This window comes from Schistocerca serialis, chromosome 7 (genome assembly GCF_023864345.2).
Source record: "Schistocerca serialis cubense isolate TAMUIC-IGC-003099 chromosome 7, iqSchSeri2.2, whole genome shotgun sequence".
NCBI lineage: Eukaryota > Metazoa > Arthropoda > Insecta > Orthoptera > Acrididae > Schistocerca > Schistocerca serialis.
The window spans coordinates 458,979,576-459,007,185 of NC_064644.1; the positions used below are offsets into that span (position 1 = coordinate 458,979,576).

Below are 27,610 nucleotides of genomic sequence, written 5' to 3' on the forward strand. Positions count from 1 at the left end.
CCCATGTTATAACTACCACTCCTCTTAACGCATTGCCGGCCGCTGTGACAGAGCGGTTCTAAACGCTTCAGTCCGGAACCGCGCTGCTGCTACGGTCCCTAGTTCGAATCCTGCCTCGGGCATGGATATGTGTGATGTCCTTAGGTTAGTTAGGTTTAAGTAGTTCTAAGTGTAGGGGACAGATGACTTCAGATGTTAAGTTCCACAGTGCTTAGAGCCATTTCAACCATTTCTGTTAACGCATTAAAGTTCTTATGTAAGTGCTGTCCATCGTAGGTTACAGTCGATGTACAGGCCAAGGTTCTTCACCACTGGCTTCACCGGAAGATTATATGCTCCTGGCGTCATAGACTGGGTGTATTGTATCTGATGTCTGGTGTAAATGTTCACAGCAGACTTGGTCTGCGAAATGGTCAGTCCGATTTCCTCCAGCCTTTAGCCGATGGCTGTCGTTTCTGCGTCCGTTTTACGCTATCATTCCCCTAAACTGTCGCTTGTATACAGGGTGGTCCATTGATCGTGACCTGGCCAAATATCTCACGAAATAAGCGTCAAACGAAAAAAATACAAAGAACGAAACTTGTCCAGCTTGAAGGGGAAAACCAGATGACGCTATGGTTGGCGCGCTAAATGGGGCTGCCATAGGTCAAACGGATATCAACTGCGTTTGTTTTAAATAGGAACCCCCATTTTTTTATTACATTTCGCGTAGCTCAAGAAATGATAAGTACAGGAGTCTGAAAACACAGGATATAAAAATAAAATTGCAAGGCGGTGATGGTTAACAGAAGGGCATCAAACGACAACAAATGGTAATAACGTACAGTGATTAATACATTAAGCACCTATGACCTGAAAAGTGGAACACCTCAAAAGGTGGTCGTTTCCTTCAAGCGTTCCAAGTATGTAGCTACAGAGCCTGCGAAAGACTGTTCGTAAGTCTAAAGCACCTGCCTCTTCGAACATTCTACTTGCACACCGTTGTTGCAAAAGTGAAATATCTTTTATAGAACTAGGGCCTACACCAAAATAAAAATAAAACACAAAAGTTACACAATTAGCTTTGATAGCAAACGTTACAAAATTAACTCTGAAACAGATAACATGTTAACAACCTTGTCCCAGTTGACGGCAATCTTTAATGCTAACGGAAGTCGTGATAAATACGATGAACCGTATGAAGTCGTCGAAGAGTGAAGAAACAGTGGGATAATAAATCTGTAGCTAAAAAAAGAGGAAGAAATAAACACAAGCATAAAGGCAATAAACTTCAAAACTAATTCCGCGAAAGGAAATCTTGCATATTTGCAGTTACACACGAAATAGGAAACATTTGTAAAATGTGACGTCACTTTAAATACAACCGTAAGTACAAAACGCGCACACACGAAATTCAGGATTAATATCTATGGCAGGCAGGAAAGTGGGTGGCTGGTTTTCCTTGCTACTGCAAGAAATGACTTCGTGTTAATGCTTAGCTTGGACCCCATGATAATCGTATCATCATGTAGAAAATAATTTACAGTCGTCATCTCTTCCTTTTTCATAAGGTTCTAATGGCTCTGAGCACTATGGGACTTAACTTCTGAGGTCATCAGTCCCCTAGAACTTAGAACTGGTTAAACCTAACTAACCTAAGGACATCACACACATCCATGCCCGAGGCAGGATTCGAACCTGCGGCCCTAGCGGCCACGCAGCTCCAGGCTGTAGCGTCTAAAACCGCTCGGTCACTCCGGCCGGCCTTTGTCATAAGGTTTCACGATTTCCCTTGTCGCCGTTACGTGACAGTTTCTGAGTAACCAGAATGCCACCACTGATAGCACTTTTACAGGAAACTCTGGCAGCTTTACATTTATAATTACGTGGACTGAATGTGTTCGAATGTCTCAGTTTTGATTCGTTCGACCGAAATGTGTCTCAAATCTCCCAAAATGCATTCAGACATTCCAGAACAACTGTGACATGTCACACGTGTATGTTCCTTACTAGTATACTTGAAACTCGGATAGCCGTACACAGTACGACCCGCGTTCTGAACCGTTCGGCTGCGGATGGCCAGCCGAGAGTGTCGGGTCGCCTCATTACCGAGACCGCGCTCTCGGAACACGATAATCTAGCAGGCAGCATTCTCGCTGCTCAGTCCCGCTTACGAGAACGAGCGGGAATACGGCGACAGCTGACGGCCTCTAATATCAATTATCATCGTATTGTAGTATGTTGATGAAAATTGAGTGCATATTTACGGTGTAGATATTAAACATTATCGGTGAGAGAGCTCATCCTTGCGGGATGCCCTTACTTCGTCCCACGCTGCTGTTACCAATTTTCATACAAAGTTCTCTGTTCTTAATTAGACAAAGGAGATTGCCAATGTAGTGAAGAAGTATACTGCGTAGCTCTGTGTTCTTGAATAGTAACCAAAGGTCATCTGCATCATAAGCATTTTCAATATCCCTGTAAACCGCTATTAGGGACTTGTTGTTTCCGAGGCAAAGCTGGATATCTGTAATACGTTGTGCTAGGGTTTCATAGGTTCCGCTATCTTTGCAGAAGCCCACCTGTCCATTCTGTAACAAGCCGTTATATTCGTACTGGCATTCTATCCTGCGTTTTATTACTGTCCCTAACATCTCCAACGAACATGAATGTCGTGCAATAGCTTTGTGTTACGACAATTCATACAGGAATTTTCCAGGCTTCAAAATTACAATGAACTTACGCTGTCTGTAGTCCATCCGGATCTTCTACGCAGACCCAGGACTCGTATGTGAAAACGACATGGTGCCACAGTTATGTCCAATATTGCCATTGGGCGCACCGCCGTTTCCAGGTCTCTCGACGCTGCCGTCACAAGGAAAGACGCGACCTAGGTTGCCGTGCCGAAAGTGGTGGCGTAGACGCCGTCGCATTGTCCATGTGTATAATTGGCTAAGAACAAGCCCTTTATCTGTCCCATTGTAAGGACGTTGCTGTACAAGCCTGCACGGCCATATTAACAATACGTCAGTGCTCTCGGGCGCTAGTTGCTTGGAGCTGTGCAGATACTGCATAACGTCGAGTATGGCCTCCTGAGTCCACTGACCCGTGTTCGCATGGAATTCTTGGGATCCCGACCAACGAGAGAAGCAATTTCGTAGAACGATACACAGGCAAACAATTTCGATGCAATTCGTGAAAGACTAGCCAGCTATGTAAACTTGACTTACAAACGAAGTGTAGTTGGTGTTATCCTTACCTAACCTGTGTGACTGACCTGAAACGCTAATCATTTGCATATCCAAGCATGTAATGCAATCCATGCCGATTTGACGTTTTTTGCATGCTGTCTTGAAGGTGTCGCAGTTTTAAGGACCAGAAGTATGTATCTAATAGCGCCATCGATAAATATGATGGCTGGCAGCTGAGTATAGCATGGAAGCCAGCCATAGCTAATTTAAAGTACGCCCAGTATTCGCTAGCACGAGTCACAGCAAGTGACCCAGTACCACACTAATATAAGGACGAAGCCAGTGACCACATGTCAGTGAATCAGCAACTGAAAATGGCTGAAAGTTCGTGGAAGTACAAGCACTTGACGTTAGAGGGATTTCATTGGTGAACTGTCTTTTCTATGGGTGCTGTCAGTAAGCGCGAGCAACAACGAATCAGCTGCGTACACATACAGAATTACAGAGAGTGAACTGAGATATTTCTGTCTTCTGAAAGGATGCAATTTATGACAATGTAAAGAAAGCTGCAAAACATGTTAGAACGCTGACCATATGATATTAACAGGAATATCCTGTAGGTATGATATGGGACAATAGCCTACAGTATCTGTCAGTCGAGCGACCGTCACGACAGTGGAACAGACGTACCATTTAAAACTGCAAACTGCACACTTATAAAACCAGTTGTGTGTATATAATAATTATATTTAAAGAACGACATCATGGTACCATAAATAATTGTACGATTATATAGAGACAAGCAGTTTCAGACGAACGAACGTCTTCAAGTCTCCTAAATACGTCTAAAAATATGTAAGAAACATTACACGTAAAAAGAGCACATACATATATATATATATATACATATCGGACATACACGTGGGCTAAAATGTCATTGTTAATTGCATATTCCCACGTATGATGGCAAATTAGGTCATATGGCATGGCAATCGATACGAAGTGGATGTCGTTTATCTAGAGCTAAAACAACCCATTACGTTATAATAGGCGTAATTATTTTACGGAAATTGTTTCGATGTTCTATCTTTAACTGCACTAATATGCCGAAACATTGACAGTAATGTGGTTACAGGCTAATACAGTGGGACGTATTCTTTAATGAACTCTCATTTGTCTTCCACACAGTTACAATTGCACCGTTATTCCAGTGCATCATTCCGTTCGACCGCATTGTTTGGACCCATTAATCGCGCACGTAATTATCGAGAATATAGTCGATTCTGTAGATTACATGCAAAGTTGTGATGCTCGTAAAGTGTCATTTACATTACAGGACACAGCTGCATTTCATGAGAAAATTAGTTAAATTTTTACTCTGACACAGATTACCTAGTATATTTGTTAACGCCGTATTTGTGCCAAGCGAACTGATGCAGTGCTGGAACACGATTTTGGTGTTGTGTAATAGTAGTTGAAAACTGGGCTCGGTCATTTTTTTTTTGAATACTTCCCTCCTGATGAATGACGGATTAGTTTCTTCGACTAGGTGACAATAATTCAGTAAAAGTTGCTAACACTTTTCATGTGATCATCCGTTATCTTTGGACCGTTTATCTCAAGAGTAAAACCACAAATAATTTTGTGATAAATACGTTCTTGAACTATTGGAATTTCTTTCAGACTAGGAGAACGGACGGAAAGACGTCAATTTCGTTTCCCTTGCTGTAATAGGAAGTAGCGTAGAATGGAAAGGCCCACAGACAGCTACACTGTATGATCAAAAGTATCCGCCACTCTAATGTAATGGGGAATTGACGACTAGCTGTCACGAAAGGTCTACCAGCCAGTATAAAATGAGGCTGTAGTATTATGTTATCAGTATTGAGGCAGTAACAGTAGAATGGTTCTGCGAGGAGAGCTAACAGACTACGAATGTGGATTAATCATTGGATCTCACGTGAATACCAAGTCTATCAATGCTATTTCAACCCTCCAAAAGCTACCCAAGTCGACTATTAATGATATGATTGTGATGTGGAAAGGCGAAGGAACAACCATAGCTAAACAAGGATCAGCAGACCTACGTACAGACGCATGGACACCACAAACCATTGCGGAGTAAGAAACGAAGCCGCAAAAAATCAGCAGAAGAAATCAGTCCAGAGTTCCAGTGTGGTACCAACAGTCCAATCTGGAAGAAGTTGAAAAGTATGGGGTACAAAGCTCGAGCAGCTCCTCATAAGCCAAGCTAAGTAACACTCAAGCTGGTGTAAACAGAGGCGCGGCCTGGACTGTGGATTGACTTAGAGTGATGAATGACACTATACAATGCGACAATCCGATGGAAGGGTTTGTGTTTGTGTTTGGCGAATGCCTGGAGAACGTTATGTGCCCTCATGTGTAGTGCCAACAGAGAAGTACAGAGGAGGTTGTGGTACGATGTGGAAATTTTTTTCGTCGTAGGGGCGTGGTCCCCTTATTTAGCTTAAGAAAACGCAAAATGCTGAAAGATATTAACATATTTTACAGCACTGAGTACAGTGGAGCAGTAGTACGCAGACGACAGTTATTTACATCAGCACGAAGAAAGCGCAATCGGCCTTGCCGAGATGATAAGACTGGTTTCCGTCAGAACACAGAAGTTAACCGCTGTCGTACTTGGCAGGTGATTGATGACGGTCCGGTCCGCCAAACGCTGTTGGCAAGCGGGGTGCACTCTAATTTTGTGAGGCCAATTGAGGAACGACTTGATGTGGAATTAGCAGCTCCGGTTACGGAAACCGATAAAGGCCGGGAGAGCGGTGTGCTGTCCATATGCCCCTTCACATCCGCATCCAGTAACGCCTGCGAGCTGAGAATGACGTGGTAGTCGGTCGGTACCGTTGGGCCTTCGATGCCTGTTTGGATGGAATTTAGTTTAGTTTTAGCACGAAAAAAGCACCCTGTCATAAGGAAGGATCTATGACGCAGTTGTTTATGCACAGTGGCAAACCTAAAATGGTTCGTCATGCCTCGAGTCTTGTCCTCAGCGTTTGGAATGAAGTAGAATGTGGAGTTTGGTCCAAACTCCAGAGTCCAACGTTACTGCCTTCTCTGGTTTCGTCCCTCGAGGAAGAATGAGCTGCCATTCTACCACACACATTCAGACACGTCATTGAAAGTGCCCCCAGTAACGTTCAAGCCGTCGTAAAGGCGAAACAGGGACACAACCCGTATTAATGTCCACTAATAAGTGTCTGGATACTTCTGAACATATACTATGTGATCGAAAATATCCTGTGTGGTGTCACCGCCAGACACCACACTTGCTAGGTGGTAGCTTTAAATCGGCCGCGGTCCATTAGTACATGTCGGACCCCCGTGTCGCCACTTTCAGTGATAGCAGACCGAGCGCCACCACACGGCAGGTCTAGAGAGACGTACTAGCACTCGCCCCAGTTGTACGGACGACGTAGCTAGCGATGCACACTGACGAAGCCTCACTCATTTGCAGAGCAGATAGTTAGAACAGCCTTCAGCTAAGTCAATGGCTACGACCTAGCAAGGCGCCATTAGTAACATTGCATGTATCTACAGAGTCTCACTTGTATCATCTAGAACGATGTATACAAATGATGGATTAAAGTTAAGTATTCCAGCAGCTACGTACTTTTCTTTATAGCATTCATTACGTATTCTGTTACAGACCTTTCTCTTGCCTGCGTGAGCTAAACGCGTGCCTTTCGGCTTCCTCTCATTGTGTCTAGGCTGTCTTGTCTAGACACAACATCCTGAACCCCCCAAAACATGCGTTTATCATATTAGGTGCAATGAGCTGCAACCCGTTGCCAGGTATTCCATATCAGCGGCCTCAGTACAGTCATCGTGAGAGAGCGGAAGGGATCGCTCCGCTTAACTCACGGACTTCGAATGTGATCAGGTGATTGGATGTCACTTGTGTCATACGTCTGTACACGAGATTTCCACACTCCTAAACATCCCTAGGTCCACTGTTTCCCATCTGAGAGTGAAATAGAAACGTGAAGGGACACGAACAGTACAAAAGCGTACAGCCCGACGTCGTTTTGTTGACTGAAAGAGACCTCCGACAGTTGAAGAGGATCGTAATATGTAATCGGCACACATCTATCCAGACCATCCCACAGGAATTCCAAACTGCACCAGCATCCACTGCAAGTACTATGACAGGTAGGCGGGAGGTGAGGAAACTTGGATTTAATGGTCGAGCGGCTGCTCATAAGCCACACCTCACGCCGTTAAATGCCAAACGACGCCGCGCTTGGTGTAAGAAGCGTAAACATTGGTCGTTTGAACAGTGGAAAAACTTTGTGTGGAGTGACGAATCATGGAACACAAAGTGGCGATCCGATGGCAGGGTGTGGATATGGCGAATGCCGGGTGAACGTCATCTGCCAGCGTGTGTAATGCCAAAGGTAAAATTCGGAGGCGGTGGTGTTATGGTGTGGTCGCGTTTTTCATAGAAGGAAATAAAAATGGTTCAAATGGCTCTGAGCACTATGCGACTTAACTTCTGAGGTCATCAGTCCCCTAGAACTTAGAACTACTTAAACCTAACTAACCTAAGTACATCACACACATCCATGCCCGAGGCAGGATTCGAACCTGCGACCGTAGCGGTCGCTCGGTTCCAGACTGTAGCGCCTAGAACCGCTAGGCCACTCCGGCCGGCCATAGAGGGGACTTGCATCTCCTGTTGTTTTGCGTGGCATTATCACAGCACAGGCCTACACTGAAATTTTCCACTGTTAAAGAGCAGTTCGGGGATGGCGATTGCATTTTTCAACGCGATCGAGCACCTGTTCATAATGCACGGCCTGTGACGGAGTGTTTACACGACAATAACGTCCCATTAATGGACAGGCCTGTACGGAGTCCTGAACTGAATTCTTTAGAGCACCTTTGGGATGTTTTGGAACGCCGACTTCGTGCCAGACCTCACCGACTTACATCGATACCTCTCCTCAGTAAAGCACATGGGCTGCTATTCTTCAAGATACCTTCCAGCATCTGACTGAATGTATGCCTGCGAAAGTGGTAGCGGTCACCAAGGCTAAGGGTAGGCTAGCACCATACTAAATTCCAGCATTATCGATGGAGGGTGCCACGACCCTGTAAGTCATTTTCAGTCAGGTGTCCGGATACTTTTCATCACGTAGTGCATAAACTGGATCTGCAAAGCAGGAAAATTAGCATATTTGGAGGCCTGTAAGAAGTCAGTATTCCATAGTCTGTTTAAGCACACAGCCTGAGAAAACAGTGAAGTACCCAGAAAACATGGTGAGATATCAATGTAACTACGTAAAAGTTCACAACATCAGTGGGTATGTAAATGACTGGTGCCGCAGATCCCTGTGATGGGGAAACGGCCTCAATAGTCCATTGTTGGTGTTTAGTTGTGTTACCATGCTCCATACGTTATATAAAGTGGATGAACAATATCAGGGGTTGAGCAATCAATGTGACGGACATAGAGATGGTGGGTACTTGTATGAGGCAGGGTGATCGGCTCCTGGCAGAATTTGAGAGGGCATCATTGTGAGTCTACATTTGGCCAGCTGATCGAATCGTGGAATATCAAGATTTGTGGGACATTCACATGTGAAAGTGACACTTTGTTGATGTGCATGGGAACGTGAGGCAGGTACACTCCTCGTAAATGTTGTATCGAGCACTTGTGACTACCACAAGAAAATATCGTAAAGCACACTGCACACGCTTCACAACAACTGCTGCCCTCTGGGAAAAGGTAATGGACTCGCTGCAACATTATGTGTATCCTGCACCGTCGGTGGGAGACTAACATCAGCTGGACAAGAGAATTACTGTCCCATGTATAGGCTGCCAGTAACAGTACAACACAAACGTTGGATCAGCAGAGCTGCTGATGATGGCAGCGATGAATCGCGGTTTCACAGTACCATTGATTACTAGGACTCCATTGTCGACGATGTGGTGGCGACCTGGCGAGAGGTTCCGTTCTTCCAGTGTTTTGGAGAGGCGCAGTGGTGCTACTCCATTTTGGTGTGGAGAGCCATCGGGTATGACTTCAGGTCACAGTTGGTAGGGACTGAGGTAACTGTGACAGCACAGCGGTATATCAAGGAAATCCTGAGTTAAGTCTCATGCAACAGTGTTGTGGTTCCATTTTTCAGCAAGACAAAGCTTTTCCACACATGAGACTTGTCATATGAACTGTCTGCGTGATGCAAATGCAATCGCTGGGGTAGTAGGATCCCTATATCTGTCTCAACCGTATCAGTTCATGTGTGCAGGCCAGAGAGGGTGCAGCAACATACTAAGAGGTAGCTCACGCTCCCAAGATCCTTGTACCACTATTCTGTTTGTGTTTATAGATTATTGTTTTTGTAATTAAGTAAGGTTGCTTCAGTTTATACAAACAACATAAATGTGAGCACTGCATACACGATCCCCTATAAGACAATTTCCATTATACTCTCTCTCTTTCCAAGCTTGAATCCCAACGGGCGGGGTCTGCTGGTCAATTGGACGTAGCATGTTAATTTTAAGGGGTGGCTGGAAGCCCTTCCTGTCGCCACCCCATACCCTCCTGGGAAGGTATTATAGTACCCCAAATGTCTGCGTCTAGTGTAAGCCATGGAATAGTGCGAACGTGGTCAGATGTCTGCGAGCCGTGCAACTGAGGCAGAACGCGGGGACAAGCCCAGTATTCACCTAGCGGGATGTGGAAAACCGCCTAAAAACCACATCCAGTCTGACTGGCACACCAGCCCACGTCGTTAATGCGCCAGAAGGATTCGATCCGGGGCCAACGCGCCTTCCGTGTCCAGGGAGCAGCGCGTTAGCGCTCTCAGCTACCCTGGCGGGTACGATTTCCATTATACTAACAGGGGCACCTCCCCATCGCACCCCCCTCAGATTTAGTTATAAGTTGGCACAGTGGATAGGCCTTGATAAACTGAACACAGATCAATTGAGAAAACAGGAAGAAGTTCTGTGGAACTGTGAAAAAATAAGCAAAATATACAAACTGAGTAGTTCATGGGCCACATAGGCAACATCATGGAGAACGTAAGCGCAGGAGCGCCGTGGTCCCGTCGTAGCGTGAGCAGCTGCAGAACGAGAGGTCCTTGGTTCAAGTCTTCCCTCGAGTGAAAATTTTACTTTCTTTATTTTTGCATAGTTATTATCTGTCCGTTCGTTCATGGACGTCTCTGTTCACTGTAATAAGTTTAGTGTCTGTGTTTTGCGACCGCATCGCAAAACCGTGCGATTAGTAGACGAAAGGACGTGCCTCTCCAATGGGAACCGAAAACATTTGATCGCAAGGTCATAGGTCAACCGATTCCTCCACAGGAAAACACATCTGATATATTCTATACGACACTGGTGACGGCATGTGCGTCACATGACAGGTATATGTTGTCGACCCACCTAACTTGTACACTTGGCGAATGGGTAAAAAGATTCTTCTACCTTGCCCGATTTGGGTTTCCTTGTGGATGTGATAATCACTCCCAAAAAAGTGAAGAAAACATAAGAGTGTGTCACATAAACTGAAAATAAAAAATTAAACTTTTCACTTGATGGAAGATTTGAACCAAGGATCTTTCGTTCTGGAGCTGCTCACGTTACCACGAGACCACGGCGATCATGCGTTTCCAGTGCCCTTGATGTTGCATATCATCCCATGAACTACTCAGTTTGTATGTTTTGCTTATTTTTTCACAGTTCCACACAACTTCTTCCTGTTTTCTCAATTGATCTGTGTTCAGTTTTTCAAGGCATATCCACTGTGCCAACTTATAAATAAATCTGAGGGGGGTGCGATGAGGAGGTTCCCTTGTAAGAGTTAACAATTCTTGGACGCCTTTAGTTTCATTTATACTCTTGTATTGCTAACTAATCATATCCTCTTGAGCCTCATATGTCTGTCTTCCGCTACAATTACGGAGGTTAGCTGTCGTGTCCACATAAATTATAGTTAGCTGCGGTTTTATGGGACTTGCCGGAAACAGTAATTAGTTGCGAGTAAATCAATTCGTTTGGTTTCAGTCGCTAATGTAAATGAAGACAAGAGTAAGACTTCAAGTTGCTAGTGCCTTTCCTCATAATACAAAGAAGAGGAAAGGTGAAGTTTGGAACGTGTATTACATTCCTAACTACACTATACTACTATATGAGAACAAAACCGTTCTCCCACCACACTGCCACAGTATTAAATTCATAGACCAGGAAATAAGTCAATGTATCTTGAGTTCACAAAATCAATGCATTAATTTAAAATTTAAAAGAAATATTTAAAGTACCTAAATCTATGTCGCCGGAGAAACAGACTGTTTGTCTGTGAAACAGTGCACTTCAAGACACGAAATAAACTCGATAAGATCTTCCGCACTAAAAAAGGGGAATTAATGGATAGCATAGAATCATAAAGCCCTCTGTCTCGGCCAGGGTCAAAAAGTGACACAACTAGTAACAGTTTCGGTATTTGAGGCTGAAACTACTGTAGATAACGGAATTATACATCTCGACTGCGAGTGACATCTCTTAGAAGGTGGTTGCCAGCGGACCTTATACACAGAGGAGGATAATCTTTTCACCCAGCAGTGAAATGTCCGTTGAACTGAACTTTTAAAACAATAACGTTCTTTAAATATTTTGATTTTATGTAGCCCCAGCTTGTACTCATACCAGCCATAAAGTGAGATTTGTTGTCCATGTTCGCAGCTAGGAATACATTTAATGTATTTCATAACCGCTGTAGCTGCCACGTTAATTACATTGACTCGTAATTCGGAATAACACAGGCACTGCAATACCGTATTTATCCACCAACATAGGGTAAGCAGCTTTCAAAGAAATTGCCTCGCCTGTTCGGGTAATACAAGTAATGAATGTTAGAATACAGTTTGTAGACACATACTTGACGACATATGGAAATTTGGGTCTGGCCTTGAGTCGTACATGCATAGCCAAAAGGTAAGGCAACCGCTCGCCATAAGCGGGAAATCAGGGTTCGAGTACCGGTTTAGCACAAATTCCTGTTTTCGTCTTCATCTGATGGTTGTCCATATTCGCAAATGCGAATACATTTAATGTATGCCATAATGGCTATAAACGCTGCAATGCCTTTTCCTTTGGACATGCATGCATTTCCAACGGAACATTACTTCGTAATTCGGAATATCAAAGGTACTGCAGTATCGAAATAATTGTACTACTGATGTTACAGTCTTACACGGGGACCACGCCTACTGGTCATCACGTATTTCGTACAAATTTGTGATGCATGCAGGGCTCGGCCAGAAATACAGTGATATGACTGAGAGCTACAATTGGCTGAACGTTTAGAAAAAGAAAAGCATTTTTGGGGTGGGCCGGGAGAGAAATAAACTATGTATCGTAGCGGACATTCAAGGGAGTGGCTGGCGCAACGGTAAGAGTTCGGTGTGGTAATGCTAGGGGCGCAGGCTCGAGTTTCTCTGGAGAACCAAATTTTTCTTTTTGTATTTTCATTTTTACATAACTTACACTGCAAATAAACCGAAAAAATGCTCAATACGATATTGCTTTTACTAATATTTTCATAATAGGTATAAAAAGGGAAGGCACAGCAAAATGTGGCATTACAAATCAAATTCCGGGAAGAGATTGCAAGGCGTTCACGAGAACTTCGTACATAAAATTACATTTATTATTTTACTTGATGAGTTACACGTGCTGCGGCAGTATTTATAGTAGATACAGGGAAGCAGCAATTTTATCGCCGTATTGCATAATTTATAAACGACACATTTTTACTACTACCGGATTGTTTTAAGGTTCCTGTAAACAAACATGGTTTCGATTCATAAAATGTTCTCCCTCATCGCAGTGTTTGGTAGCAAATCACACGAGATATTGGCGGGGATAGCTGGTGAGGTACAAGGGAAAGTATTTTGATGTTTCCTTCTCTTAATATAATTTCTTTTCTTCACTAGATGAAATAAAAGCAATTCTGTTTCTTTTTGAACAAATTATTTACATGAGAATGAAAACAGACCTCGGAGGGTTACACTAGTGTAATGCATTCGGAAGGAATCACTTGAGCATTGCACGATGGCAATGCTTCTGCGAATACATCTCGAAATATCTTGTTATACAGTTTTGCATTTCTTTGTACTCCCAACGAATCAATTAACAATCGGAATATGTTCTCCTGCACATAGTGCTTCATTATATCAGTCAAAATCTTTTTGTATAAGGCTGTTGTAAGTTTCCCAGATTTTCATGGAATAATGTGCATCGTTTTTTGAATCCTCGGTCCAAAAGAGTCAGTTCTTTCTTCTAAGCATACGAGACTGTTTCCAACATTTTTGCAGGAAGGGTTACTGCATATTTGGCTGCATATGAGGAGGTATTTTGTTCATATTTCCGTTTATTTGCAGCATCAAGAAAGAAAATAAAAATGTGATGTTTCATGGGAGCATTACAGCTTATGACAAAAGTCTAGGTAATGATCAATATGCTTTTGATACTGGGCTACTGTGGTGCTTATGCCCCTAAAATTATATAACTTGTCTACATGCTGGTCATGTCAAGTGCGCATACTGTTTCATTCCGCCGTGTTTGAATACTGCACGTATCAACAAATATTGTTTTAAGCAAATGTTTAGCTCTTTGCCAAACAATATTTCATTAATGGCGCTCGTGAATCTGCTGGTCGCAATTGTCTGTTAGACGGTATTGCTCCGTCAGCGACAGCGTTGTTAACATTGATTGTACACAAATGGAGAGTTTCACAAAGTAATGACTTCGTTGTATGGTAGTATAGATTAATGTCCGTTATTTAATGCCATGGCCATATAAAAGTGAGGCACACAGTAGGGGTGGATGAAATAGGGGGTAAGTGACGTTATTAAGGTGATTACAGAATTTTTCAAAAATTCTTAACAGTATGTACTTGCACCTCCGCTCGCCTCGATCCATGCACTTACTCGGTTCCGACGGTTGCCGTAAAGATGTACCCTCTCCTGTGGCTAAGTGGCCTATATCTGTAGCAACAGGTCTTTAATATCTTGGATAGTGGCACTCGGACGCAACTGACATCCGAGCTCGTCCTATTTACGAGGGTTGGAACTTAAATAGTGGTAACAATTCATTTACTGCTCGTACAAAATACATACAGGTTTCAAAGTTTTACTGATGTTCAAAGTAGTCACCAGCGTTGTGAATAACCCGCTGCCAGCGATGTGGAAGTCTTAGGATACTCTTAGCAGTGCCAGTTGTGTTGGCAGTGCGAGCGGCGCGGTCTATTCCCTGACGAATTTGTAGCAGTTTTGAAACGAATGCCGTGAAGGGTTTCCTTCAGTTTAGAAATCGAGTTGAACCTACGAGGGCTTAAGTCAGGGGAGTGCAGTAGGTAGTATAGCACTTAGCAGCCCCATCAGTCAAACAAATCAGTAACAGCTTGCACTGTACCTGCTTCAGCATTGTCCTGCAAAATGATGGTCAGGTCCTGCAGAAAGTGTCATCACTTCTGTCTCTATGCTGTTCATTTTTGGAACACAGTCTACAACCAGATAAGAGACAGAAGTGCAGACACTTTCTGCAGGACCTGACCATCATTTTGCAAGACAATGCTCAAGCACGTACAGTGCAAGCTGTTACAGATTTGTTTAACTGATGGGGTTGCTAAGTGCTATACCACCTACTGCACTCCCCTGACTTAAGCCCTCGTGAGTTGAGCTCCATTTCTAAACTGAAGGAAACACTTCACGGCATTCGGTTCAGAACTGCTGCAAATACGTCGGGCAATAGACCGCGCCGCTCGAACTGTCAACACAACTGGCACTGCTAAGAGTATCCTACGACTTCCACGTCACTGGCAACGGTTTATACAGAATGCTGGTGACTACTTTGAAGGTCAGTAAAACTTTGAAACACGTATCTATTTTGTCCGAGCTGTAAATAAATAATTGCCACTATTAAAGTTCCAACCCTCGCATGTTTCATTGGGGATAGACGTGGGGATCTTGCTGCCCTGGGAGTACCTCAGCATCATGAAACAGTTCATAGAGACACGTGCCATGTGTGGAAGTACACTGTCCCGTTGAAAAACTGCACCACGATAGTGTCGCATGGGACGCAGTTCATGAGAATGCAGGATCCTGTGCCATCATGTTTCCCCAGTCACTACCAGCTGTGACCCGTTCATACCCGATGGCTCCCCACACTATGAGGCAAGCCTCTCCAAAATATTTCAACAATGGGACGCCCATCGATGTTGCCGCCATACTCACTAATTGTAGTAGTCCGGGATGGCGCAGGACAGTCATTCGTGGCTGAACACAATGCGGCGTCATTCATCTGCCGTCCGTGCTTCCCAGTATGGCACAACCTCAAATGCCACCGTTTGCGTTGTGGTGTTAATTGCAAACTATGCATGCGACAGCAATTCCCTAGTCTGTCTGCTGCCTGTCTCCGACAAACTGTGAGAGATGACACAGGACGTTGCAGGGAGTCTGTTACTTGTTCTCGGGCGGCAGGCGCAGATGTGAAGCGCTTACGGTGTGGTTGGTGCACAGTACGGCAATCTCACCTTTCTACCTGTCAGTGGATAGACGTGATAGAACACAACTGCGATGACGTGTATGCCTATCTTGGAGTTCCCATTGAGCCAAACTCTGGCCCACTGTCACATCGGAATGTCCCACAAATCTCGTTATTCCACCATTCGACCAGCAAGATAAATGGACACTCACAAAAGAGACCGCTTCACACTCTGTCAGTTGCTGATAATGCTCTCTCACATGAGTGCCTGTCATCTCCGTGTCTTTCACAGTGATCACGCAACAGTTGTGGCTGCTCAGGCCCCTTCAGTGCCATACCGGGCCTGATAACAACGTGAAACACGAACATCACTGGTGCACTGTGGTGGCCGTTATAACTGTTACAGAAAATTGAAACTCTAATTGCACACCAGCCGATGGTGCGAACATGTATGAAGTTACACTGACATCCGGCCATGTCTTCTGAGTGTTTCAAATTTTTCTGTCAGGTTTAGATGTTCGAGTGGGGAGAGGGGGAGGTGGTCGTTGCCTCGTTAGATAGAAAGGATGCATTGTCACGTTTAGAAAGCGTACACTCCTAAGTCTTTCACCCAAGCAGGACTCTTTATTGCTTAAAATCATGATGTAATGATAACAGAATAAGCATATGGAGTTATTGGTTTCGTACCAGGTACCACTCTTGGTCCCAGAGCTCGTCGTTGAAGAGCATCTCCGACTGTTTGGGCACTGGTAGGTCCTCCCTCTTCACTCGGCTCTTGGAGAACTGTTGCTCAGCCCACAGCACCTGCAACATAGCACACGTTCGTTGGTGAGGAGTGCAGTTAGCCATTTGCCTAAGAGCTGCAAGCACGCGTGCAGCATTCGCTTCTGACCTGGGGACAAAAATGGTGTCTACTTAGACGCTCTTTACAATCCATCTCTCCTGGATATTTTGTTGTTCCAATATAGGAACGTCGCAGGGGAAGTCTATGAAGAAGGAGGTACATAAACCGTCGACGATGTGCCATAATTTTCATTCAGAAATTACTTCCAGCATGCGAACAGCGTAATACAAGATATCATGACTATCATAGGAAAACGTTAGAAGATTTAGGGGAAGAAGAAAGAGAGAATTTTACTTACCAAGAGACGCTACCCAGCCCCATATGCCTAGTTAGTGATATGAGAGATCATTCATCATTGTACTGGCTCTGAGCACTATGGGACTAAACATCTGAGGTCATCAGTCCACTAGAACGTAGAACTACTTAAACCTAACTAATCTAAGGACATCACACACATCCGTTCCCGAGGCGGGTTTCGAACCTGTGACCGTAGCTGTCGCGCGGTTCCAGACCAAAGCGGATAGAACCTCTCGGCCACAACGGCCGGCCATCATTATACTACATTGTATCATTATGCATTACTATAGTATATCTGTATGCATTGTACTATAATGAATCTGTATGCATTGTACTATGTAGTTTGAAGTACAGTGTATCTGTACTATAGTGTCCGCCTGCTTAGCTGGTTGGCGACGTGCTCGCCTCCCATGCTCGATTCCCGGCCGGGTTGGAGATTTTCTCAGCTCGGGGACTGGGTGTTGTGTTGTCCTCATCATCATTTCATCCTCATCACCGGCGCGAAAGTTGCCTAATGTGGCCTCGAATGAAATAAGACTTGCACTTGGCGATCGAACTTCCCCGAATAGGAGCCTCCTGGCCAACGATGCCATACGCTCATTTCCATTTTATTGTACTATAGTGCAATGTATTACAGTGTACCCGAAGTACTATAGTGTTTCCGTATGCATTATAGTGTATTACAGTCCATCTGTTCTCCTAGGTGTGAGATCAGAGTGAACTGAAAGATTATCCATTCATAATATACTATTTCGTCTGATCATACAATTGCTACGAGTTGTCTTGATGAAAATACGTTCTCAATTACATTATGTTTTACCTATCAAGAAAAAAATTTCAAAAATGTTAATTGCACGTAAATAAATAACGGTAAGTCGGTGTCTTCAAGAGCTACAATTCCAAGTACATCCGCTACAAATACGTAACGTAACGCATAAGAGAAGCCTATCACCTGGGACTATAGGTTCTTCTTAAGATGAAAGAAAAGGAAGTTACTCGCCGACGGAGGATATTTTACTTTGTTTAATTTATGTATCTTTATTATGGACCCCATCACATGGGTAACTAATACGGACTTTCTTTACGCTACATTTTTGAATAAAGCTGGATAAAATACATGTACATTTTCATTGTTATTTCTTAAAGCACCCAGCATGTGACTGTGACCTCGTTCCATGCCAGTGAATAATAGTTCTCACAGCTTGCTTTACTCACTGCGTCTTTCTTTTAAGAAAAATTTGGTGCATAGTGATTACCAATTTACCCATTAGTACGATCCTCCACCTACATTGCAAAAGAATAATCTAATAGCGGTAATAATAGAGAGCTAATAATAACAAAAAATTTAGAGAGGAAAAAAAAGGAAACAAGAAGTAATAACAAAGATCTGTCATAGTTACAAAACAGGTGGAGGAGGCTACTAACACTAAGACAGTTTTGTGGCACACGAGGTGAATGGAAGAACGGGTGCGAAGACAGAATACTTTCGCTGCCATGTTCTTTTCAATCCGGAGATTATCCAAACAGATCTCGTTACGTACTGATGTGCTCCTGAAACGCATCAAATGAGTACTGTGTAATGGCATGCACCAGTACTCCATATCGTGGCAAATACCATAAGACCGTTCTAATTTTAACACCACATTTAAGTTTCCTCGGGGAAGATCAGTTTGGATTCCGTAGAAACACTGGAACACGTGAGGCAATACTGACCTTACGACTTATCTTAGAAGAAAGATTAAGGAAAGGCAAACCTACGTTTCTAGCATTTGTAGACTTAGAGAAAGCTTTTGACAATGTTGACTGGAATACTCTCTTTCAAATTCTAAAGGTGGCAGGGGTAAAATACAGGGAGCGAAAGGCTATTTACAATTTGTACAGAAACCAGATGGCAGTTATAAGAGTCGAGGGACATGAAAGGGAAGCAGTGGTTGGGAAGGGAGTAAGACAGGGTTGTAGCCTCTCCCCGATGTTGTTCAATTTGTATATTGAGCAAGCAGTAAAGGAAACAAAAGAAAAATTCGGAGTAGGTATTAAAATTCATGGAGAAGAAATAAAAACTTTGAGGTTCGCCGATGACATTGTAATTCTGTCAGAGACAGCAAAGGCTTTGGAAGAGCAGTTGAATGGAATGGACAGTGTCTTGAAAGGAGGATATAAGATGAACATCAACAAAAGCAAAACAAGGATAATGGAATGTAGTCTAATTAAGTCGGGTGATGCTGAGGGAATTAGATTAGGAAATGAGGCACTTAAAGTAGTAAAGGAGTTTTGCTATTTGGGGGAGCAAAATAACTGATGATGGTCGAAGTAGAGAGGATATAAAATGTAGACTGGCCATGGCAAGGAAAGCGTTTCTGAAGAAGAGAAATTTGTTAACATCCAGTATTGATTTAAGTGTCAGGAAGTCATTTCTGAAAGTATTCGTATGGAGTGTAGCCATGTATGGAAGTGAAACATGGACGATAAATAGTTTGGACAAGAAGAGAATAGAAGCTTTCGAAATGTGGTGCTACAGAAGAATGCTGAAGATTAGATGGGTAGATCACATAACTAATGAGGAAGTATTGAATAGGATTGGGGAGAAGAGAAGTTTGTGGCACAACTTGACCAGAAGAAGGGATCGGTTGGTAGGACATGTTCTGAGGCATCAAGGGATCACCAATTTAGTATTGGAGGGCAGCGTGGAGGGTAAAAATCGTAGAGGGAGACCAAGAGATGAATACACTAAGCAGATTCAGAAGGATGTAGGTTGCAGTAGGTACTGGGAGATTGAAAAGCTTGCACAGGATAGAGTAGCATGGAGAGCTGCATCAAACCAGTCTCAGGACTGAAGACCACAACAACAACAACAACATTTAAGTTTCAGATTTTTCTTCTAGATTCATTACCATTACATACCCTATAGCTCCTGCACTCTTCTTGAAATTTGTGTTAGTTCCAAAACATCCTACTACTCTCATGAGATACCTAACAAAAATCATCTGATCGCGGTTAAGATGATTTCCACCCATATCACAGCATATGGTATTCCCGTATCTTCAGTACAAGTTCCTAAAATACGGATCACTTGTCCTCGCAGAGTGTTTTTGTGTTGGATATGAGTACTTTCTGCATTACACCCTTAAAAAGCTTGGGAAAATTTTATGACTGCAACTGTAATTACAAGCAACAGAGATTTAGCCTAAGTGAATTTCCGAACAACTAGACACAGGGTATGAAACTTATTCGAAAGTAAAAAGAAATATAAAGGACCGTTAAGCACTAACCAATATTTTTCACAAGCGAATGGTGCAAGGTTTTTGATAAGTGGCTGACAGAGTAAGTACAATTTTGTGTTGTCTGGAGACAGTCGTAGAGACAGAATGGTTTGTTGCTTGAGAAACGTATGGCTGTTGTAATACGCTTCGTACAAGAGTACTCAGTACCTATGTACTGAAGGAATTTAAGCAGACTATTAGCAACAAAATAAAATTTGCGCGTTTCCTTCTGTCCTGCGCCAATTTTCTCATTTCTCACATCTGTTATAGCCAATATCCTCTTACGCACTGTCATCTTTCTTTTCAACCATAATTTCGCTCTTCTACTACTCGCTGGAGTGAATAGCCTGGTCTGATTCTTAATAAACTGGTTTACATTTTCAGCTTTTCTTACTAGTAACACTTCGTTTGGAAACTTGTCTGTATCCCTAACGTCTCGTTTCTTCTTACATACTTCTCAAAGATCCACGTTTTGCTTCCACGCAACGTAGTGTTTCACACTCATGGTCCATAAATTAAATCCCCAAATATAGTGTTTGATATTTCATTCATTTATTTAATTTATATTAGGCTGACATCTGTGTCACTGACAACAGAATAAGCCATGATATACCCAGAGCTCGCAACTTCCCTTGCATTGAAACTGTATATATTGGACTGTGAGTCTAACCTGGATCCTTGCCTTGAACGGACATTTCTCCTATCAGGTGAGCTGTCCAAGCGCATTTCCCTACTCAATTTCACAGAATCCATTCAGTCATCACCTTCCTATGTTCCCAAGTATTGGGAAGTTCTTCCCTTCAGAAAACTGTGAAAGCAGATCTTCAGCAGACATGGACAGATAAGATGATGGGAGGATTGGCCATGAAACACAACGTTCCAGTTTCTATTCCAGATCCATCACACAGTTTTAATCTGTTATACTTCATAGCAGCATACACGCTATCACACAATGGGAGATGGACCAAGTCATCCCTACGTCTGCAGGCAAATGGGGTGACGGGGGGGGGGGGGGGGGGCACTAAAAGCAAGTGCCACTGTGTCTCCTCAGAACAGAAGCCTGGATCTGATGCTGTAGTAAGTTAAGTCGTGACTTGAAGACGGCCTATCGACTGACACTTGTTGTCTAGAAAAAATGCTTTTTTCACCAGCTTTTGGTGGGTGCCACGGAGGCATTCTTGAACATTATGTGCTCGCTACACATTTTGCGAAGTTAGTTGGGGATTTAGAACCATAACGACCTATCTACTACATTGACCATTCTGGCCTACTTACTTCACGACCGTCTTCGGAACCAATTTATTGTATGCAAACAACAGTGGAACTAATATCTTTAATAATTCCGGAAATAGGGTGTAGTGTACTGCCTTTTACATCATTTTGGCTCCCTTTGCAGTACTGTTGTGTTAAAAGACGTAACAGCGTAAGTGCAGATACGTACTTCTGGCACCAAACAAAGGCCGCGTATTTTTAGACAGATGTCCCAATGGCGGGCAACCTATACGCTTATACACACATTGTCGAAATAACACTTGGAATGTTGTTAACAGCAGTGCTTACCCATTACTGTGCTACATGGAAGACATCAGTCCGTTGTTAGTTTCATCATTCAAACCTTTGCTTTTACGCAGTCAACATGTTTTCCAGAGGAAGAATAATTCATCTTTTGAAGAATCAAGAGGGTACTACGGAAGAAGATTGAAGTTCATTTACCTTCCACAACGTGCTTTCGTCATCAGCCAGCAACGCTTTTGTAAGCTGTGGTAAAATATTTTTCATTATCTTCAGTAAGTAACCCATTGTCATATGATTAAAACTAGATATTTAAGTTGGGTGTACACAACTGCAACTTAAAGCAACTTGTTTATGCGTAATTTCTTAACTGAATTGCAGAAAATGACGGCCTTATTAACGAAAGCAGCTCGTGACAGCTGAAGATGCCGAAAAACTGTTCAACGCTGTCAGTGATTCAGATTTGGATTTGTCATCTGATGACTCCTTTGAGGATCCTAATCATCAGACAGCAACAAAGGACGAAAGTGATGACAGAGTGGTATATAGCTACAATTAGTAATGTTGACGAAACGGAATCGATAGGAGCTAAAAAGATAAAAATAAAAGTATTTATGGAGAAATGAACAATGCCTGTTGTGTTATTAATGCTGAATTTTGCAATGTTGTACCACAGTATACAAGGGACTAACGCAAAGCATTTATAATTAGGAGTTTTCCTTCTTCAAAGAAACTAGCAATACACAAATACTTTTTAGCACCTTACAAATCAAAAGATATTTATTTTGTAAATTTTGCAGCCTTATATTACGTTCCTTCGGTAAATTACGGTTTTAATTTTTTTATCACCGTACGACTTCTCTTCCATAAATCGTTAAACATTACGGCTGTGCCAAATATCAAGGGACAAATCATTGCTATTAGCAGTCCTAATGTAATCTTGGTAAGAAGGAATCAATCTGAACGAAATTTTAGATCACGATGTTTCAAAAACTGACGAACTAAACATTCAAGAAGAATTTTGCAACTTTGATGCTACAGACAAGCAGCTGTTATATGTCAGTTCGCTTTCAGAAAAGACATATAAGTGCAGTAACAGGACTTCTACAGGCTAGTCCAGGAGAAACTTCACAAATAAACACTTTTTAAACAAAAATGGTCAAAAGGGACAGGTTTCTCAGTTCTTTCTTGCGGCATTGGAGTTGACTGAGTAATTCAAATGCAAGGTTTTGTTAAAAAGGAATGAGCGCATCTTGCTAAATCAGGTACTGTGAAAGAAAGAATTAGAGTCCACATCAGCTTTCCAAAATCTCCCTCACATTATGCTATGAAGGATTCAGAGAAAGAGTACTTGTCTCATGAGTTCAGTCTTCCAAAATATGCGCCAAAAGTAGCTGAAACTTGCGAAACTGATCACAGCACACTTGAAAATGAATCTCCTTATCGAAACATATTTAATACTGAATTTAACCTACCCTTCCACGTACCTAAAAATGACGTGTGTCATACAGGTTCTCTCATATGTGTGCCACAGAGAAATAAATTCACCGTTGAGAGCAGGATGCTCACATTGATCGGAAGTGTTTAGCTAGGGCTAGGAAGAAGAGCGCAAATTTGGAAGCTGCATTAAAAAAAACAACCTATTTTGACGAATTTGAACTGGAGGCTGTCTGCTACTGTACAAAGACATCTGCTAAAGCACTAGTTCTATCGACGAAGGCTCACTGTGTACAACCCAGTTGTATACGATACAGCTTCAAGAGAAACTGCATGCTACATGTGCAGTGAAAGGACACCCAGACATGGATGTGACGAAATTAGTTCGTGCTTTTTTAACTTTTTAGAAACAAATGCAGATGGCAAAGCGTGGAAATTCTTTTCCAATTCATGTGCTGGGCAAAATACAAATGCAATTAACTCTGCTATGTTGCTGTATGCTGTGGAACATCTTGATATACCTATAATAAAACATATGTTCTATGAGCCAGGTCACTCACAAATGGAGTCTGGCTGAGTTCAAGCCTCAGTAGAGAGAAAGACAAAAGTGCTTGATATATCTGATCTACAGAATGTTTCACTGCCATTAGAATGTCAAATAGAAAAGACCATGTTATTGAAGTTCAGTAAAAGGATGTAATGAATTGCCCAGAACTGCGACGGTACAAAATAAAGAACAGAAAAGTTGATACTCATAGAAATAACGTCAACTGGTCTAAGGTATTTTGGTTTCTGTATCGAAAAGAAACCTTGGATCAGATTTATTTTAAATAAAGTAACAATACTCTAGAAAAATTCAAAGGATCTGAAATTTTCTGCAAAGCTAAAACGTGGTTGTAAGAATCTTTCACACTTCAGCCTTGGTATTCTTCTCCAGTTCCCATACAGAAAGAAAAGCTTAACGATCTTCCTGATCTTTGCAAAATGGAGGTAATACCAGAGCAGTATCGTCATTTTATAAGTCATTAATGGTAGATAGAACAGCTGGTGAAGAAACAGTAATGAATGTTTCCAGAATGAGCACTTGCCCGCGAAAGGCTAAGGTCCCGATTTCGAGTCTCGCTCCGGCACACAGTTTTAATCTGCCAGGAAGTTTCAGTAATGAATGTTGATGACAATGACGACTAAACTATATTCAGCTCTCAATAAGTCTTTGTTACTGTTTCTTTGATACCATCACAAATAAATAGTACAATTACGTTGTGTTTCTCATATGTTTTGTCATTTCCTCATAGTGATAATTCTTTGAGTATTTAAAGTCAAATGATGATAGATTTATGAAGTATGTAATTTCTGAATCACTGTAAAACGCTTCTAAATCTTTGAGACCCATTGTTAGGAATTTTTAACGGAATCAATCAAAACATATTTTGTTTATGGGTGCATTCCATATTATTAAATAATAATATTAATAATAAATAAATAATAAATAAATAATATTAAATAATAATCACATTAGATGTGATTTTTCCACAGACCCAATATGTTTAGAGTCAAAATGAAGTACGAGGTGAATTCAAGTTCTAAGGCCTCTGATTTATTTCCTCTGGACTGGAAAGAGATAGAAACATGTGCATTGTTTTAAAATAAGGCCGCGTTCATTGTCAATACGTCCCAGACATGGCAGCACCGTACGGCAGATGGAATTTTACCGCCAGCGGCGAGAATGAGAACTGTTTTAAATACTTAAAATGGCGACGTTTTTCTTACTTGAACAGCGTGCAATCATTCGTTTTCTGAATTTGCGTGGTGTGAAACCAATTGAAATTCATCGACAGTTGAAGGAGACATGTGGTGATGGAGTTATGGATGTGTCGAAAGTGCGTTCGTGGGTGCGACAGTTTAATGAAGGCAGAACATTGTGTGACAACAAACCGAAACAACCTTGGGCTTGCACAAGCCGGTCTGACGACATGATCGAGAAAGTGGAGAGAATTGTTTTGGGGGATCGCCGAATGACTGTTGCACAGATCGCCTCCAGAGTTGGCATTTCTGTGGGTTCTGTGCACACAATCCTGCATGACGACCTGAAAATGCGAAAAGTGTCATCCAGGTGGGTGCCACGAATGCTGATGGACGACCACATGGCTGCCCGTGTGGCATGTTGCCAAGCAATGTTGAGGCGCAACGACAGCATGAATGAGACTTTCTTTTCGTCGGTTGTGACAATGGATGAGACGTGGATGCCATTTTTCAATCCAGAAACAAAGCGCCAGTCAGCTCAATGGAAGCACACAGATTCACCGCTACCAAAAAAATTTCGGGTAACCGCCAGTGCTGAAAAAATGATGGTGTCCATGTTCTGGGACAGCGAGGGCGTAATCCTTACCCACTGCGTTCCAAAGGGCACTACGGTAACAGGTTCATCCTACGAAAATGTTTTGAAGAACAAATTTCTTCCTACACTGCTACAAAAACGTCTGGGAAGGGCTGCGCGTGTGCTATTTCACGAAGACAACGCACCCGCACATCGAGCTAACGTTACGCAACAGTTTCTTCGTGGTAACTACTTTGAAGTGATTCCTCCTGCTCCCTACTCACCTGACCTGGCTCCTAGTGACTTTTGGCATTTTCCAACAATGAAAGACACTCTCCACGGCCGCACATTCACCAGCCGTGCTGTTATTGCCTCAGCGATTTTCCAGTGGTCAAAACAGACTCCTAAAGAAGCCTTCGCCGCTGCCATGGAATCATAGCGTCAGCGTTGTGAAAAATGTGTACGCCTGCAGGGCGATTACGTCGAGAAGTAACGCCAGTTTCATCGATTTCGGGTGAGTAGTTAATTAGAAAATAAAATCGGAGGCCTTAGAACTTGAATGCACCTCGTATGTACAACAATGTCTGTCTTCTTGTTATGTAGTACCTAACGCTAAAGTTGAAAAATTATTGAGTGAGTGTAAACATACTGTAACAGTCATGAGGTAACATCATTGTCAGCGTCGTGAACTTAGCTGATAACGATGATAATGTTTCCACTGTTGTAAAATTAATTTTTCCCTTATCTCAAATACAAATTTTATAGAAACGTCGTTATGACTCTAAGTTTCTGAGTCAATCCTCTGCAGACGCTGATGAATTGACGTAATGTGAACATACGGGGTGTTTAAAAAGTCTCTCCGCAGTGCCGTATAATTATTAGCCGCGTGTGCCGTATGCTGCAGAGAATATACGGAAATGAAACTCAATGAAACACAAATTATTAATTTTCACATTAAATGTTGAAAGTGTCCCCCCTGTAGTTGAATATACAATTCAATTAGTCTAATCATGTTTCCAAACACAAGCTGTAACATTTCTTCTGTAACAGAAGCAGTGAAAGTGGATATCGCAGTTTTCAATTCATCGATGGATTTTGGACGGTTTTTATGCACAGTTGCTTTCGCTACACCCCAGAAGAAAAAGACAGGTGGTGTTAGGTCAGGCGATCGTGGAGGCCAAAGTCTCTGTGAAATTATGCGATCACCAAAAATATCAGCAAGCAGTGACATTGAAACGCGAGCTGTATGCGCGGTTGCACCATCTTGTTGAAAATAACCGTTCAGTATTTCACTTAACACAAGTTCTCCTATGAGTGGTTACGCAATATCGCTGCAGTATCGTTGTGCGTTTATTGTTTCGTTGAAAAATAAAGGACCCACAATCCGACGTCTAGAAATTGCAATCCAAACTTCTATTTTCAGAGAATGAAGTGGTTCCTAATGAATACACAATTTATTTGCAGTACACCACATACGAGAATTTTGCGAGTTCATGTACCTGGATAAATGAAACCACGCCACATCAGTGAAAAACGTTTCATCAAGAATATCCCTTCCATTTTGTTGAACGACATTTTTGAACCATTGACATTAATGCAGTGTCTTGCCATGATCAGTATTCTTCAGTTCTTGCACGACTGTCACTTTGTATGGGAAAAGTTCCACTTTTTTCCTTACAGCTGTGTTGGCTGTCTCGACACTAACGTCGATTTCCTGGGCAAGTTTTCTTACTGACTTGTTCGGTCTCATGGACATTTTATCGGAAATATCGAGTAGTTTATCCTCAGACAAAACGCTAGACGACCACTTCTCGGTGCATCTGTCACTGAACCCGTACTTCAATATTTGTTAATCAAATCTCGCACAGTATCGCGATGGTGGAGTGTTGTCTCCGGGAAAACTGAATTAAATGTTTGACTAACTGAAACTGTGTATTTACCGCCAGCTTTGAACACTTGTTCGACTGAAAACACACGTTCTTCAATGGTTAGCATTTTAACAGTGACAAAAACGAAACAAACGAACAAAGGAACTTAACTTAAACGTTCATGTCAACACGTAACGACACACACCAACGAAACTACTGACGCTGGCTGAAATAAACGAAACAGTGGAATGTTGGGAGAGTCCATTTGAAGGGAAATAACCAAGGCACATGAACAATCATACGGCACGCGCGGCTAACAATCATACGGCACTGCAGAGAGACTTCTGAACACACCGTATATGAAGAAT

The 27,610-nt window shown here is 42.4% G+C and overlaps 1 protein-coding gene across 2 annotated transcripts in view; it reads right to left on the minus strand.

Annotated features, from left to right (window-relative positions):
* LOC126412741 (neuroendocrine convertase 1-like) overlaps positions 1–27,610 on the minus strand; it is a 492,712-nt gene that overhangs the window by 182,846 nt on the left and 282,256 nt on the right. For both annotated transcript variants that reach the window (XM_050082477.1, XM_050082478.1), the window contains exon 4: positions 16,395–16,511. In XM_050082477.1, the coding sequence (XP_049938434.1) occupies positions 16,395–16,511 (117 nt within the window). The remainder of the gene's footprint in view (positions 1–16,394; positions 16,512–27,610) is intronic.